The sequence below is a fragment of the Bombina bombina genome, chromosome 1 (genome assembly GCF_027579735.1).
Source record: "Bombina bombina isolate aBomBom1 chromosome 1, aBomBom1.pri, whole genome shotgun sequence".
NCBI classification, from domain to species: domain Eukaryota; kingdom Metazoa; phylum Chordata; class Amphibia; order Anura; family Bombinatoridae; genus Bombina; species Bombina bombina.
This window is the reverse complement of record NC_069499.1, coordinates 823402525-823419396: the sequence shown is the minus strand read 5'-3', so window position 1 is coordinate 823419396 and position 16872 is coordinate 823402525. Positions and strand designations below refer to the sequence as shown.

The 16872-nt window shown below is 39.6% G+C and overlaps 1 protein-coding gene across 2 annotated transcripts in view; it reads left to right on the top strand.

Annotated features, from left to right (window-relative positions):
- Positions 1 to 16872, top strand: part of LOC128646015 (zinc finger protein 432) — an 80283-nt gene that overhangs the window by 14555 nt on the left and 48856 nt on the right. For both annotated transcript variants that reach the window (XM_053699405.1, XM_053699406.1), the window contains exon 5: positions 3021 to 3137. In XM_053699405.1, coding sequence (XP_053555380.1) covers positions 3021 to 3137 — 117 coding nt within the window. The remainder of the gene's footprint in view (positions 1 to 3020; positions 3138 to 16872) is intronic.

The following is a 16872-nucleotide window of genomic DNA, read 5'->3' as shown; positions in this document are numbered from 1 at the left end:
TCTGGGGGCTCTTTTGGCCGTGGTCAGATCCCAGGGAATTGCTGTGGCGCCTTACCTAGACGACTTTTTGGTTCAGGCGTCATCTTTTCAACTAGCAAAATCTCATACAGAGATGTTATCTGTTCTACGTTCCCACGGATGGAAAGTGAATCAGGAAATGAGTTCCCTTGTTCCAGCTACAAGGGTGTGTTTATTAGGGACAATCATCGATTCCCTGTCTATGAAAGTTTTCCTGACAAATGTCAGGAAATCGAAACTCCTTGCTTCATGCCCTTCTATCCAGTTTGCTATTAGTCCATCAGTGGCTCAATGCATGGAGGTGATTGTTCTGATGGTTGCTTCCATAGACATCATTTCTTTTGCTCGGTTCCATCTGAGACCTCTGCAACTATGCATGCTCAGTCAGTGGAGTGGAGACAATTCAGATTTATTGCAGAAGATAGATCTGGATACCTTAACAAGGGTATTGTGGTGGATTTCACAGGAAAATCTGTCTCGGAGTACTTGCTTCCTGAGGCCTTCCAGGGTGATTGTGACTACGGATGCCAGCCTGTTAGGCTGGGGAGCAGTTTGGGGCTCTCTAAAAGCTCAGGGCCTATGATCTCAGGAAAAGTCTTACCTTCCCATAAACATCTTGAAGTTGAAAGCAATCTTCAATGCATTGGTAGCTTTGCCTCAATTATCTTTAGTCTGGTTTATCAAATTCCAGTTCGATAACCTCAGTGGCTTACATCAACCACCAGGAAGGAACTCTGAGTTCCTTGGCCATGAAGGAGGTGACTCGCATTCTGAAGTGGGCGGAAGCTCACGATTGTTTCCTATCTGCCATCCACATTCCAGGAGTGGACAATTGGGAGGTGGATTTTCTGAGCAGACAGTCTTTTCATCCCGGGGAGTGGGCTCTCCATCTGGAAGTGTTCTCAAGCATAACCCTCAGGTGGGGGGTTCCGGAGTTGGATCTGATGGCGTCTCGTCAAAACGCCTTGCTTCCAAAGTACGGATCAAGGTCAAGAGATCCTCAGGCCGCTCTGATAGATGCTCTTGCGGTACCTGTTTCCTCCGTTTGCTCTTCTTCCACGAGTCATTGCTCGCATCAAACAGGAGATAGCGTCTGTGATTCTAATAGCTCCTGCCTGGCCTTGCAGGATCTGGTTTGCGGAACTGGTAAATATGTCATCTCTTCCACCTTGGTGGTTACCTCTGAGGAAGCACCTTCTTATTCAGGGCCCATTTCTTCATACAAATCTAGATTCTCTGAAGCTGACTGCTTGGAGATTGAACGCCTAGTTCTGTCTCTACGTTGTTTTTCTGAGGCGGTCATTGATACTATGCTTCAGGCTCGTAAACCTGTTACCCACAAGATTTACCATAAGGTATGGTGTAAATACATTTTTTGGTGCGAATCTAAGGGTTTCTCCTGAGCCGGGTGAGGATTCCCTGAATGTTATCTTTTCTTCAGGATGGCCTGGAGAAAGGGTTGTCAGTCAGTACTCTGAAGGGTCAGATATCTGCACTGTCTATTCTTTTGCACAAACATCTGGCTGATTTACCAGATGTTAAAAGTTTTGTTCAGGCCCTTGTCAGAATCAGGCCTGTGTTTAAACCTGTTGCTCCTCCTTGGAGCCTTAACCTAGTTCTTAACGTTTTGCAGCAGGCTCCATTTGAGCCGATGCATGTTGTTGATATTAAATTGTTATCTTTTGTTTCTCCTTGCTATTTCTTCTGATCGCAGAGTTTCTGAGCTTTTAGCTCTGAAGTGTGATTCCCCGTTAATTTTCATGCAGATAAGGCAGTCCTTCGTACTAAATTGTTGTTTTTCCCTAAGGTGGTGTCGGATCGAAACATTAATCAGGAAATTGTTGTTCCTTCTTTTTGTCCTAATCCTTCTTCTCATAAGGAATGTCTTTTGCATAACTTGGATGTTGTGCATGCTCTAAAGTTTTACCTTCAAGCTACTAAAGATTTTCAGCAATCTTCTGACCTGTTTGTTATTTTCTCTGGAAAGCGTACAGGTCAGAAGGCCACTTCTAACTACCCTTTTCCTCAGGTTAAGAAGTATGCTTATGAGACAGCTGAACAGCAGCCTCCTGAGAGAATTATGGCTCATTCCACTAGGGCTGTCTCCTCATCTTGGGCTTTCAAAAATGAAGCTTCTGTGGAACAGATTTGCAAGGCGGCAATATGGTCCTCTTTGTATACTTTTTCCAAATTCTACAAATTTGATACTTTTGCCTCGGCTGAGGCTTCTTTGGGGAGAAGGGTTCTTCAAGCGGTAGTGCCTTCTGTTTAGGTCCTCCTGCCTTGTTCTCCCTCCATTTTCATTCTGTGTCCTCTAGCTTGGGTATTGGTTCCCACTAGTAATTCGAAAGACGTTGTGGACTCTCCATGCCACAGGAAAGAAAACAAACTTTATGCTTACCTGATAAAAAAAAATATTTCCGGGCATGGAGAGTCCACGACCCCGCCCTCTTTTTCAATTATAATTTGGCAGTTTTTTTTAGTAAACGTCAGGCACCTCTATTCCCTTGTGTTTCTTCTTTTTCCATTTTCCTTCAGCTGCACTTAACAGCTTTGCTGGGGTTCTCTTTGCCTCCTCCTGCTGACCAGGAGTTGAATATCCAACTAGTAATTGGAATGACGTTGTGGACTCTCCATACCCGGAAATAAATAAATTTATCAGGTAAGCATAAATTTTGTTTTTATTCAGAAACAAGCAGGATGTACAACGTTGTGTACAGCTGGTCCATGGCATAGAAGCTGCTTCCACAACTCTATTAGCGGACTATGACAAGCCCACATGAATAAGAAAGGAAAAAAAAATTGTGATAGTAACATCAGTTTTTCATAAAACAAAATTTTTAATACATATTACAATGCTTTCTTTTAGATTGAACAAAGAAAACATATTTTAAAGTCCATTTAAATCCATGTTTAATAATAATAAGTGTAATTATTTCTGGCTAACAATTTGAAAATAATGTATTTAAAAAAAATCACAGACTTATTTAATTATTTCTAAGAACTAACAGGGCAGCGTGATGATAATGTAGATACAGAGTTAATTCAGGAAAAAGAAGAGGATGATCTGCTTGGCAAGTTAATTCCGCAAACCGAGACCAATTCAGATCTTTGTGCAGGTAAGTGATAAATGCTTTAGACATTTTTACTTAAAGTGATTGTAAAGTTTATACTTTTAATACACAGAATATAAAACTATTTATAAAAACAGTTGCACTTTAATTAAAAAAAATATTTAAACACGTTTCCTTTATAAAATATTTACCATTTAGAGATGGTAAATATTGCGCCGTTCCTCCGCCCGTATCTCATCCTTTTAACTGAGCGATGACAAATCCGGCTTTATCCAATTGTTGCGTGCCCCACTTAACATCCAGCTTGTGGGGCACGCAACGATTGGATGAAGCCGGATTCGTCATCGCTTTTCTAAATCAAGGATAAATGGGGCCGGAAGAATGGCGCAATGTTTACCATCTCTAAAGATAAATATTTTACAAAGGAAACGTTTTTAACCCCTTAACGACCAGCGTCATACCCTGCCGCGATCTCGCTCAGAATTGCGAGATTGCGCTATATCGGCATTAGCACTAGTGGGGCACTGCAGAAATAGATTTGCATAGTTGTCGATGCAGAGAGGGCCACTCTGTGGCCCTCTCTGCATCGCACATCGGTGGAGCCGATCGTTGGTGGATGGGAGCGCAAGGAGGGAGGTGGGTGGGTGACACATCGCGGGAGTGGGGGGGACCGCTCGGTCACGCTACAAAAAAAAATAAAAATAAAAAAATTGGCGTCATTGAGGGGGAAGGAGGGAGGTAGGGGCAATGAGGGGATCCACAGTGGGATCCGTCGTCATAAAGGGATCTGGAAGGGGGAGGGTGGTAGGGTATTGAGGGGGTGCAGCTACACTACAGAAAAAATGGGGATTTTCAATTAATTAAAAAAAAGCCTAATTTGCAGCAAACTTGGTACTGGCAGACAGCTGCCAGTAGCTAAGATGGTGTCAAATAGGTGGAGGGGGGTACTTAAGAAGGCGGTGACAATTGTAAGGTGGGGGAGGGAATAGGGCTGTTTGAGGGGGGTGAGGGAGGGATCAGGGGGTGGGATGTGTAAGGTGGGAGGCTGATCTCTACACTAAAGCTAAAATTAACCCTACAAGCTACAAAATTAACCCCTTCACTGCTGGGTATAATACAAGTGTGGTGCGCAGAGGCATTTAGCAGCTTTCTAATTGCCAAAAAGCAATCCCAAAGCATACATGTCTGCTATTTCTGAACAAAGGAGATCCCAGAGAAGCATTTACAACCATTTGTGCCATAATTGCACAAGCTGTTTGTAAATAATTTCAGTGAGGAACCTAAAATTTTGAAAAAATTTACTTTTTTTTCATTTGATCGCATTTGGCGGTAAAATGGTGGCATGAAATATACCATAATGGACCTAGATCAGTACTTTGGGGTGTCTACTAAAAAAAATATATAGTTTTGATGGGTAAAAATAAAAAATAAAGGCTCTATTTCTGTTTAAATGTAGTGATGGCAAAAATGATAAAAATGCTCTGGTCTTTTAGGGAAGTTTTTGTCTGAAATGCCCGGTCCTTAAGGGGTTAATTATTTTAATTAATTAAAGTGACATTGTTTTTATAAATAGTTTTATATACTGTGTATTAAAAGTCTAAACTTTACAATCATTTTAATGGTACATGAAACCCAAAGTTTTTCTTTCATGATTCAGATAAATCATACGATTTTAACCCCATAAGCACCAAAGTTTTTCCCAGTTTCCATACTTAAATGACAGAAGCAATTTTTGGTTTCACCTTAATTGTCCTCTTTCTTGTTAAAGGAACATGAAACCCAAAAGTTTTCTTTAATGATTCAGATAGAGAATACAATTTTAAACAACTTTCTAATTTACTTCTATTATCTAATGATCTGTTTTATTCCCTTGGTATCATTTATTGAAGGAGCAGCAATGCACTACTAGTTTCTAACTGAACACACGGGTGAGCCAATGACAATCGTTATATATCTGCTGCCACCAATCAGCAGCTAGAACCTAGGTTTTTTGCTGCTCCTGAGCTTGCCTAGATAAACCTTTCAGCAAAGGATAACAAGAGAAGGAAGCAAATTAAATAAATAGAAGTAAATTGTAAAGTTGTTTAAAATTGTATTCTCTATCTGAATCCTGAAAGAAACATTTTGGGTTTCATGTCCCTTTAAGTGCACCCATACATAATATACACCTTTTTTTAAACAGACAAACAGGCCTTTCTAGTGATACCCTATATGGTATATAAAATAACAAATAGGAATTTAATACTGAAAAATGGGGAGAGAAAAATAAATAAATATTTTTTTGCAGTTTTGTTTATAACAATTTCTACAAAACTAGTGTAGCTAAAGAAAAATGCGACCAAATAGATTTATTATGTTGTCCTGATTTTAGGAATACCCCTTATATCTATGTTTCCAAGTATTTTATGGCAAATATAGGCCAAATACTACAAAGATGTAATTATATAACGCTATAATTTGCTATGCTTGGATTGTAAGATAGAGGTTTCCCAACTCAAAACTGCTACACAAAAATATATATTAGAATTTAGACACCCAGGGTATTTATTTAGAGGTATTTTGACACATTATGTTTAACCCTTTATAGCTAAGGACAGATAATAACATTTAGTGGTAAAAGAAAATCTGTTTAAGGGATTTGAAACCCAAATTTTTCTTTCATGATTCCGATAGAAAATGCAATTTTAAACAACTTTCTAATTTCTTTCTATTATAAATGTTTCTTTGGTCTCTTGTTATCATTTGTTGAAAAGCAGGGACATATGCTTAGAGCCTGACAATTCCTGGAGCACTATATTGCAGCAGTTTTGCAAGAATGTTTTTCATTTGCAAGAGCACTAGATAGCAGAACTATTTCCTGCCATGTAGTGCTCCAAATCCTAATCTAGGTATCTCTTCAACACAGAATATCATGGTAACGAAGCAAATTTGATAATAGAAGCAAATTGTAAACTTTTTTCAAAATGGTATGCTCTGTCTGAATCACAAAATAAGGATTTTGGCTTTCATATCCTTTTATTAAAATTACAAAATATATAAAAACACTTTATTAAAATAAATGTTAAATGTTATACTTTAAACACTACGTACATGTTCACTGGGATAGAAGGGGAGGGGCCAAGACAAGCCATTGTTAAAGGGATACTGAACCCAAATTTTTTTCTGTCATGAATCAGATAGAGAATGGAATTTTAAGGAACTTTCTAATTTACTCATATTATCAATTTTTTTCTTTCTCTTGGTATCTTTATTTGAAAAAGCAGGAATGTAAGCTTACGAGCCAGCCTATTTTTGTTTCAGCACCTGGGTACCACTTGCTTATTGGTGGCTAAATGTAGACACCAATCAGCAAGCGCTATCAAGGGTGCTGAACAAAAAATGGTCCGACTCCTATGCTTACATGCCTGCTTTCTCAAATAAAGATACCAAGAGAACTACGAAAAATTGATAACAGGAGTACATTATAAAGTTGCTTAAAAATGCATGCTCTCTCTGAAATGTAGGTTCAGTATCTCTTTACCAAATAATGGCTTGTAATTTTTGAAATGTGATCACTGTGACTGGCCGTGGCATCATCGCAACAACCTGAAAGTACTGAAGTGGCTATAAACTGATTAGAACAAGAAATCAAACTAATAGGTCACTTTCCCATATGTGTTGTTCTGTTGTTGCTGTTGTGTATATTTCTTCCCAAAGGCAGGGAGAGTCCACGACTTCATTCATTCATTACTGTTGGGAATATCAACACCTGGCCACCAGGAAGAGGCAAAGACACCCCATCCAAAGGCTATGAATATCACCCCCACTTCCCCTATCCCACCAGTCATTCTTTGCCTTTCATCACTAAAGGAGGATGGCAGAGAAAGTGTTAGAAGAAGATATTCATTTTATGGGTATTTTCCCTTCAAGAGAGGACTGGTGTTTTTACAGTAACCACGTAAGTCGCTCAGTGAGTGTGGTGGTGAACGTTAGATTCAGATGTAACAGGGAAGTTCTCTGTATTGATCTGAATGCTCAACCTAACAACCCCTGGGTAACCAGTGTTAACAAGTTACACTGTTTGCACCATTCACTCAGGTCCCTGGCAGGAGAACAGATAGTCTATCACACTTTGGGTTGCCGTGTCTGCTCCACAGAACTGATCTTGGGGTAAGTCTCTTATCTACTTACGGGATTGTGCCTAGTGGGTATTATCTCTCCCCTAATAGAGGGATGGCTTTAGTAACAGTGCGACATATCTTAAGCCTCTATGGGATCCAGGGTGAGTTTTTCTCCGTAGCTGATGTTATGTGACTGGGGCAATTGGGTACATGTGCTGCTTAGCTCTATAGATCAGAGCACTAGTGAAGGGGTTTATCGCTCATGAGGGTGTCTGTCAGACATATTTGATGCAGGATGGCCTTTTTGTTTGTTTTATATTCGCTACGCAGCTTTTTAGCTTTGCACGCTTTCAGTTTGCTGTGGGGGCGGTCTTAGATTACGCAATCACGTGAGTTTTCCTCCTCGATAGTAGCTCCTGTTGTTTTAGGCTGCATTTTCTTCTTTACGGAGAGTCTACTGACTATTCTTCAGCTCTGGGTTACTGGGAGATGGGGAGTACCCCGGCCTAGGTGTGGATATAGGTACCTCCATGCGCTGCAGCGCTTTTTACACTTTTTTGGGGGGGATCATTATAACGCTATGGAGGACTCTAATGTTAACCCTTCAGAGGGTTCTTTCCCTACTATAAAAATTTCCAATGCTTGTTTATATTGCAAAGAGGCCATGGTTTGTCCACCTGCTCAATTTTGTTCTAGGTGTTGTTTTAAAAGCAAGGAAGGCTAAACAGTTAACCCAAACTCTGAAACTTTTTTTCCCTCTGAGCCTTCCACCTCTCAGGACTCTGTTGTCCAGAAGATGCCCACTTCAACTCTGCAACCCCAATTTAACCCTTCTCCACAATCAGTTCCCCACAGCATGCTTATCCCTCCAGTTGGAGGTGGGGTTTTCTTTCATGTAATTAGCAAGAGTCCATGAGCTAGTGACGTATGGGATATACATTCCTACCAGGAGGGGCAAAGTTTCCCAAACCTCAAAATGCCTATAAATACACCCCTCACCACACCCACAAATCAGTTTTACAAACTTTGCCTCCTATGGAGGTGGTGAAGTAAGTTTGTGCTAGATTCTACGTTGATATGCGCTCCGCAGCAGGTTGGAGCCCGGTTTTCCTCTCAGCGTGCAGTGAATGTCAGAGGGATGTGAGGAGAGTATTGCCTATTTGAATTCAATGATCTCCTTCTACGGGGTCTATTTCATAGGTTCTCTGTTATCGGTCGTAGAGATTCATCTCTTACCTCCCTTTTCAGATCGACGATATACTCTTATATATACCATTACCTCTACTGATTTTCGTTTCAGTACTGGTTTGGCTTTCTACAACATGTAGATGAGTGTCCTGGGGTAAGTAAGTCTTATTTTCTGTGACACTCTAAGCTATGGTTGGGCACTTTTTTATAAAGTTCTAAATATATGTATTCAAACATTTATTTGCCTTGACTCAGGATGTTCAACGTTCCTTATTTCAGACAGTCAGTTTCATATTTGGGATAATGCATATGAATAAATCAATTTTTTCTTACCTTAAAATGTGACTTTTTTCCCTGTGGGCTGTTAGGCTCGCGGGGGCTGAAAATGCTTCATTTTATTGCGTCATTCTTGGCGCGGACTTTTTTGACTTTTCTGTTTCCGGTGTCATACGTGTCGCCGGAAGTTGCGTCATTTTTGACGTTTTTTTGCGCCAAAAGTGTCGGCGTTCCGGATGTGGCGTCATTTTGGCGCCAAAAGCATTTAGGTGCCAAATAATGTGTGGCGTTAAAAAAATATGGGCGTAACTATTGTCTCCTCATTATTTAAGTCTCATTATTTATTGCTTCTGGTTGCTAGAAGCTTGTTCACTGGCATTTTTTCCCATTCCTGAAACTGTCATTTAAGGAATTTGATCAATTTTGCTTTATATGTTGTTTTTTCTATTACATATTGCAAGATGTCCCACGTTGACACTGAGTCAGAAGATACTTCTGGAAAATCGCTGTCTGGTGCTGGATCTACCAAAGCTAAGTGTATCTGCTGTAAACTTATGGTATCTGTTCCTCCAGCTGTTGTTTGTACTGATTGTCATGACAAACTTGTTAATGCAGATAATATTTCCTTTAGTACTGTTACATTACCTGTTGCTGTTCTGTCAACATCTAATACTCAGAGTGTTCCTGATAACATAAGAGATTTTGTTTCTAAATCCATTAAGAAGGCTATGTCTGTTATTCCTCCTTCTAGTAAACGTAAAAAGTCTTTTAAAACTTCTCATTTTTCAGATGAATTTTTAAATGAACATCATCATTCTGATTCTGATAATGGTTCTTCTGGTTCAGAGGATTCTGTCTCAGAGGTTGATGCTGATAAATCTTCATATTTATTTAAAATGGAATTTATTCGTTCTTTACTTAAAGAAGTCCTAATTGCATTAGAAATAGAGGATTCTGGTCCTCTTGATACTAAATCTAAACGTTTAAATAAGGTTTTTAAATCTCCTGTAGTTATTCCAGAAGTTTTTCCTGTCCCTGATGCTATTTCTGAAGTAATTTCCAGGGAATGGAATAATTTGGGTAATTCTTTTACTCCTTCTAAACGTTTTAAGCAATTCTATCCTGTGCCATCTGACAGATTAGAGTTTTGGGACAAAATCCCTAAGGTTGATGGGGCTGTCTCTACTCTTGCTAAGCGTACTACTATTCCTACGGCAGATAGTACTTCCTTTAAGGATCCTTTAGATAGGAAAATTGAATCCTTTCTAAGAAAAGCTTACTTGTGTTCAGGTAATCTTCTTAGACCTGCTATATCTTTAGCGGATGTTGCTGCAGCTTCAACTTTTTGGTTAGAAGCTTTAGCACAACAAGTAACAGATCATAATTCTCATAGCATTATTAGTCTTCTTCAACATGCTAATAATTTTATTTGTGATGCCATCTTTGATATCATTAGAGTTGATGTCAGGTATATGTCTCTAGCTATTTTAGCTAGAAGAGCTTTATGGCTTAAAACTTGGAATGCTGATATGTCTTCTAAGTCTACTCTGCTTTCCCTTTCTTTCCAGGGTAATAAATTATTTGGTTCTCAGTTGGATTCTATTATCTCAACTGTTACTGGAGGGAAAGGAACTTTTTTACCACAGGATAAAAAATCTAAAGGTAAATTTAGGTCTAATAATCGTTTTCGTTCCTTTCGTCACAACAAGGAACAAAAGCCTGATCCTTCATCCTCAGGAGCGGTATCAGTTTGGAAACCATCTGCAGTCTGGAATAAATCCAAGCCTTTTAGAAAACCAAAGCCAGCTCCTAAGTCCACATGAAGGTGCGGCCCTCATTCCAGCTCAGCTGGTAGGGGGCAGATTACGTTTTTTCAAAGAAATTTGGATCTATTCCATTCACAGTCTTTGGATTCAGAACATTGTTTCAGAAGGGTACAGAATTGGCTTCAAGATAAGGCCTCCTGCAAAGAGATTTTTTCTTTCCCGTGTCCCAGTAAACCCAGCGAAGGCTCGAGCATTTCTGAAATGTGTTTCAGATCTAGAGTTGGCTGGAGTAATTATGCCAGTTCCAGTTCTGGAACAGGGGCTGGGGTTTTATTCAAATCTCTTCATTGTACCAAAGAAGGAGAATTCCTTCAGACCAGTTCTGGATCTAAAAATATTGAATCGTTATGTAAGGATACCAACATTCAAAATGGTAACTGTAAGGACTATCCTGCCTTTTGTTCAGCAAGGGCATTAATATGTCTACAATAGATTTACAGGATGCATATCTGCATATTCCGATTCATCCAGATCACTATCAGTTTCTGAGATTCTCTTTCCTAGACAAGCATTACCAGTTTGTTGCTCTACCGTTTGGCCTAGCAACAGCTCCAAGAATTTTTACAAAGGTTCTCGGTGCCCTTCTGTCTGTAATCAGAGAACAGGGTATTGTGGTATTTCCTTATTTGGACGATATCTTGGTACTTGCTCAGTCTTCACATTTAGCAGAATCTCATACGAATCGACTTGTGTTGTTTCTTCAAGATCATGGTTGGAGGATCAATTTACCAAAAAGTTCATTGATTCCTCAGACAAGGGTAACATTTTTAGGTTTCCAGATAGATTCAGTGTCCATTACTCTGTCTTTGACAGACAAGAGACGTCTAAAATTGATATCAGCTTGTCGAAACCTTCAGTCACAATCATTCCCTTCGGTAGCCTTATGCATGGAAATTCTAGGTCTTATGACTGCTGCATCGGACGCGATCCCCTTTGCTCATTTTCACATGCGACCTCTTCAGCTCTGTATGCTGAACCAGTGGTGCAGGGATTACACAAAGATATCTCAATTAATATCTTTAAAACCGATTGTACGACACTCTGACGTGGTGGACAGATCACCATCGTTTAGTTCAGGGGGCTTCTTTTGTTCTTCCGACCTGGACTGTAATTTCAACAGATGCAAGTCTTACAGGTTGGGGAGCTGTGTGGGGGTCTCTGACAGCACAAGGGGTTTGGGAATCTCAGGAGGTGAGATTACTGATCAATATTTTGGATCTCCGTGCAATTTTCAGAGCTCTTCAGTCATGGCCTCTTCTTAAGGAGAGAATCGTTCATTTGTTTTTAGACAGACAATGTCACAACTGTGGCATACATCAATCATCAAGGAGGGACTCACAGTCCTCTGGCTATGAAAGAAGTATCTCGAATTCTGGTATGGGCGGAATCCAGCTCCTGTCTAGTTTCTGCGGTTCATATCCCAGGTATAGACAATTGGGAAGCGGATTATCTCAGTCGCCAAACGTTACATCCGGGCGAATGGTCTCTTCACCCAGAGGTATTTCTTCAGATTGTTCAAATGTGGGGACTTCCAGAAATAGATCTGATGGCCTCTCATCTAAACAAGAAACTTCCCAGGTATCTGTCCAGATCCAGGGATCCTCAAGCGGAAGCAGTGGATGCATTGTCACTTCCTTGGAAGTATCATCCTGCCTATATCTTTCCGCCTCTAGTTCTTCTTCCAAGAGTAATCTCCAAGATTCTGAAGGAATGCTCATTTGTTCTGCTGGTAGCTCCAGCATGGCCTCACAGGTTTTGGTATGTGGATCTTGTCCGGATGGCCTCTTGCCAACCGTGGACTCTTCCGTTAAGACCAGACCTTCTGTCGCAAGGTCCTTTTTTCCATCAGGATCTCAAATCCTTAAATTTAAAGGTATGGAGATTGAACGCTTGATTCTTAGTCAAAGAGGTTTCTCTGACTCTGTGATTAATACTATGTTACAGGCTCGTAAATCCGTATCTAGGGAGATATATTATAGAGTCTGGAAGACTTATATTTCTTGGTGTCTTTCTCATCATTTTTCCTGGCATTCTTTTAGAATTCCGAGAATTTTACAGTTTCTTCAGGATGGTTTAGATAAAGGTTTGTCCGCAAGTTCCTTGAAAGGACAAATCTCTGCTCTTTCTGTTCTTTTTCACAGAAAGATTGCTAATCTTCCTGATATTCATTGTTTTGTACAAGCTTTGGTTCGTATAAAACCTGTCATTAAGTCTATTTCTCCTCCTTGGAGTTTGAATTTGGTTCTGGGGGCTCTTGAAGCTCCTCCGTTTGAACCTATGCATTCATTGGACATTCAATTACTTTATTGGAAAGTTTTGTTCCTTTTGGCCATCTCTTCTGCCAGAAGAGTTTCTGAATTATCTGCTCTTTCTTGTGAGTCTCCTTTTCTGATTTTTCACCAGGATAAATTTTTACCTAAGGTTGTGAATTCTAACAACATTAGTAGAGAAATTGTGGTTCCTTCATTATGTCCTAATCCTAAGAATTCTAAGGAGAAATCATTGCATTCTTTGGATGTAGTTAGAGCTTTGAAATATTATGTTGAAGCTACTAAGAATTTCCGAAAGACTTCTAGTCTATTTGTTATCTTTTCCGGTTCTAGGAAAGGTCAGAAGGCCTCTGCCATTTCTTTGGCATCTTGGTTGAAATCTTTAATTCATCATGCTTATGTCGAGTCGGGTAAAACTCCGCCTCAAAGGATTACAGCTCATTCTACTAGGTCAGTTTCTACTTCCTGGGCGTTTAGGAATGAAGCTTCGGTTGATCAGATTTGCAAAGCAGCAACTTGGTCTTCTTTGCATACTTTTACTAAATTCTACCATTTTGGTGTGTTTTCTTCTTCTGAAGCTGTTTTTGGTAGAAAAGTACTTCAGGCAGCTGTTTCAGTTTGAATCTTCTGCTTATATTTTCAGTTTTTTTCTTTATAAGATTTAAAACTTTATTTTTGGGTGTGGATTTTTTTCAGCGGAATTGGCTGTCTTTATTTTATCCCTCCCTCTCTAGTGACTCTTGCGTGGAAGATCCACATCTTGGGTAGTCATTATCCCATACGTCACTAGCTCATGGACTCTTTCTAATTACATGAAAGAAAACATAATTTATGTAAGAACTTACCTGATAAATTCATTTCTTTCATATTAGCAAGAGTCCATGAGGCCCACCCTTTTTTGTGGTGGTTATGATTTTTTTGTATAAAGCACAATTATTCCAATTCCTTATATTTATGCTTCACACTTTTTTCTTATCACCCCACTTCTTGGCTATTCGTTAAACTAATTTGTGGGTGTGGTGAGGGGTGTATTTATAGGCATTTTGAGGTTTGGGGAACTTTGCCCCTCCTGGTAGGAATGTATATCCCATACGTCACTAGCTCATGGACTCTTGCTAATATGAAAGAAATGAATTTATCAGGTAAGTTCTTACATAAATTATGTTTTTTCCAGCGGATTTTACTTCTCAGTTGCACTCTGCTGTTTATGTGGCCCTAAATGCTTAGCCTATCTCTGGGAAATGTAAGAGAAAGGGCAAACATAGTTCTACTTTTCAGTGGCTCACCATAGATGTGACAGCCCTTTACTCCAGTATACCCCACTCAAAGGGACTGGAGGCCCTGGGCAAAATGATTAGGAGATATACTTCATTCTCTGACGAATACATCCAATTTGTAGTTTCCACTGCCAAATTTCTTCTCTCACACAACTACTTTGTCTCTGGGGGGGAATTCTACTTGCAGAATTGTGGCACAGCCATGGGGGCAAAATTTGCCCCCGCGTATGCCAATTTATACATGGGCTGGCTGGAACTTAACAGCATTTATGCTGATGACTTCCCCCTCAGGGACAATCTAGTTGTGTATGGCCGCTATATTGACGACCTTATAGTCATTTGGAATTCAGACAACCGGACAGAGGTACACACTCTGGTAGACCTACTCAATGACAACCAGTTTAATCTTAAATTTACATATTCATCATCACCTAATTCTATAGCTTACCTAGATTTACACCTTTACATAGATGAAGGATCTAACATCATTTCTACAATACACAGGAAGACTCTAGCACGCAATACTATACTTAGAGCTGACTCTTGTCATGTCAGACACACTATCAGGGGCATCCCTAAAGGTCAATATATCAGGGCACGTAGAAACTGTTCTAACATTCAACAGTACAGGATACAGGCAGATGCAATCACTCAGAGACTTCTAGAGAGGGGGTACAATAAGAAGTCACTAATACAAACAGCTAATCAAGTGAGCAAAATAGAGAGGCAGACTCTGTTCTCAAGCTACTCTACTAGAAACACTACTAATACTAGAAAGAAAAATGCATCTACTGATGAAATTGTCTTTTCTACTCAATACAGCAGACAATTTGATGAGGTCTGCAAAATAGTACTCAAATACCTTCCCATTCTCCAGAGTGACGCCAAACTACAACACATAACTAAACAACAAATTAAATGCGTAGCCAAGAAGGCCCCCACAGTGGGAGACAGGGTTAGGAAACACTTTACCAACAAACCTACACCTGGTACACACTGGCTTAGCCTCAGCAAAGGCTTCTTTAAATGTGGCCACACCTGTAAGAGTTGCAATTACACTCAGAAAACAGATCAATTTATTTCCTCCAGCACGGGTAAAACATTTTCTATCAAACAAAGAATAGACTGCACTACCCGTTTTGTAGTATATTTAATTACATGCCAGCAGTGCTCCCACCAATATGTAGGTCTTACCACACGACCACTTAAGGATCGCATCAGACAACACTTATTATCTTTAGAAGATGAAATTCCCAGAACCCCTGTAGCTAAACATTTCCGGTCTCATGGCAATCATATCAAACATCTTTTCAAATTTGTAGGCATTGAACATATTCACAATGACATCAGAGGAGGGGATAGAGTTGGGAAACTTCAGAAGAGAGAGGCATACTGGATATTTACTCTTCGTACCAAATTTCCCCATGGCATAAATATGAGACAAGACCTTGACCTATTCATCGACTAGGTTCGATATATGCCCTACCAGCAGGGGACTCCCTTGCCCCTTCCCTAAAACTTTTCCCTCTCCCTATTTCCCCTCATTATTTTCCCTCCTCTCTCTCTGTCCCACACTCAAGTCCAGGCCCAGGAATGTCTGACCCTAGGTTACTGATTTATTTAGACTATTTTTAGTGTTCCCTTTGTCCCTTACTGGTTTGTAACTTATACCTTACATTCAGTCTATTTTTCTGGTTTGTAACTTACACCTTACATTCAGTCTATTTTTCTTCAATGGCCATTGCTGATTTCAGAATTGCATACTGCTCCAATTCAGCATTCATTATTCTTTCTCTGATTTGACCTCCGCATTTCCCACCCGGGTTTCCGTGTTATCACCAAGAGGTTTTTACAGAGCTGGCAAGTAATGCCCAATAGGTTTAGTTTCTCTTTCCCCCCTTGGCCTTGACACGAAAACTAGGTATTCACTCTATACACTGTGTCAACTTGTCTGGCCATTTTGGGCTCATAGAAACCATTACCCACTTGGCCTTGCCCAAGCACCCTGCCTATTACCCTACCCATGCAGCTAAGATATGGCCATAGAAAACTCTTAATTATCACTACTATTTTCATTTTACTTTTTTTCTTCTTCTTTATTTTTAACATTTAATTTTATATTCATTTTTTAATTTTACATACTCTATTCACATATGTTTTATTCTCGATATGCCTTATTGCACTAATATTATTTTTTTCATTAGCAAGATACTTCTCTTGGTAGGTACACATTGCCTCAATTTAGCAATTCTAGAGCCCTTATCCAATGTACCCCCCTTTTCTTTTCCATTCACAAGTGAGACCTTGTGATATATAGGAATAATGCCTTCCCTAAGCCTATTAGTCCATCCAAAACTCAGTCCCATAACTCACAATGAGAATTTTATGGTACAGTAAACATTACAAGTGTCTTGGTTACCAATATAGGAACTCAATGCTATGAAGAAAATTAACCCATAAAATTTAAGAATAACCTATCAATGGTTCTTTGTGGCCTAAGGGCCAAATAAATTTAAAGATACTTTAGATACAGAATTTAGTAGCACGCTGACAAATATCACAAGGCATATCGAAAAGATAGGAATTGAATAAAGAATAAAAAATTAAAAATAAAAGATAAAACCAACAAATAATAACATACACTAACACATGACACCAATATAAAAATAAAAAAATAGGACTTCCGGTGGGCGGGACTATTGAATGGAAGCAAACAGCAAGAGCTCCGCTCTATAATTCTAAAAATCTGCTGTCTTTCTTGCTCCAAGGCGATCATTCAACCCCCACTGCCTATTTCTTACTGGGTGACCGTGTCCTGGTTCTCGCCAGTCGAAAATCTACTA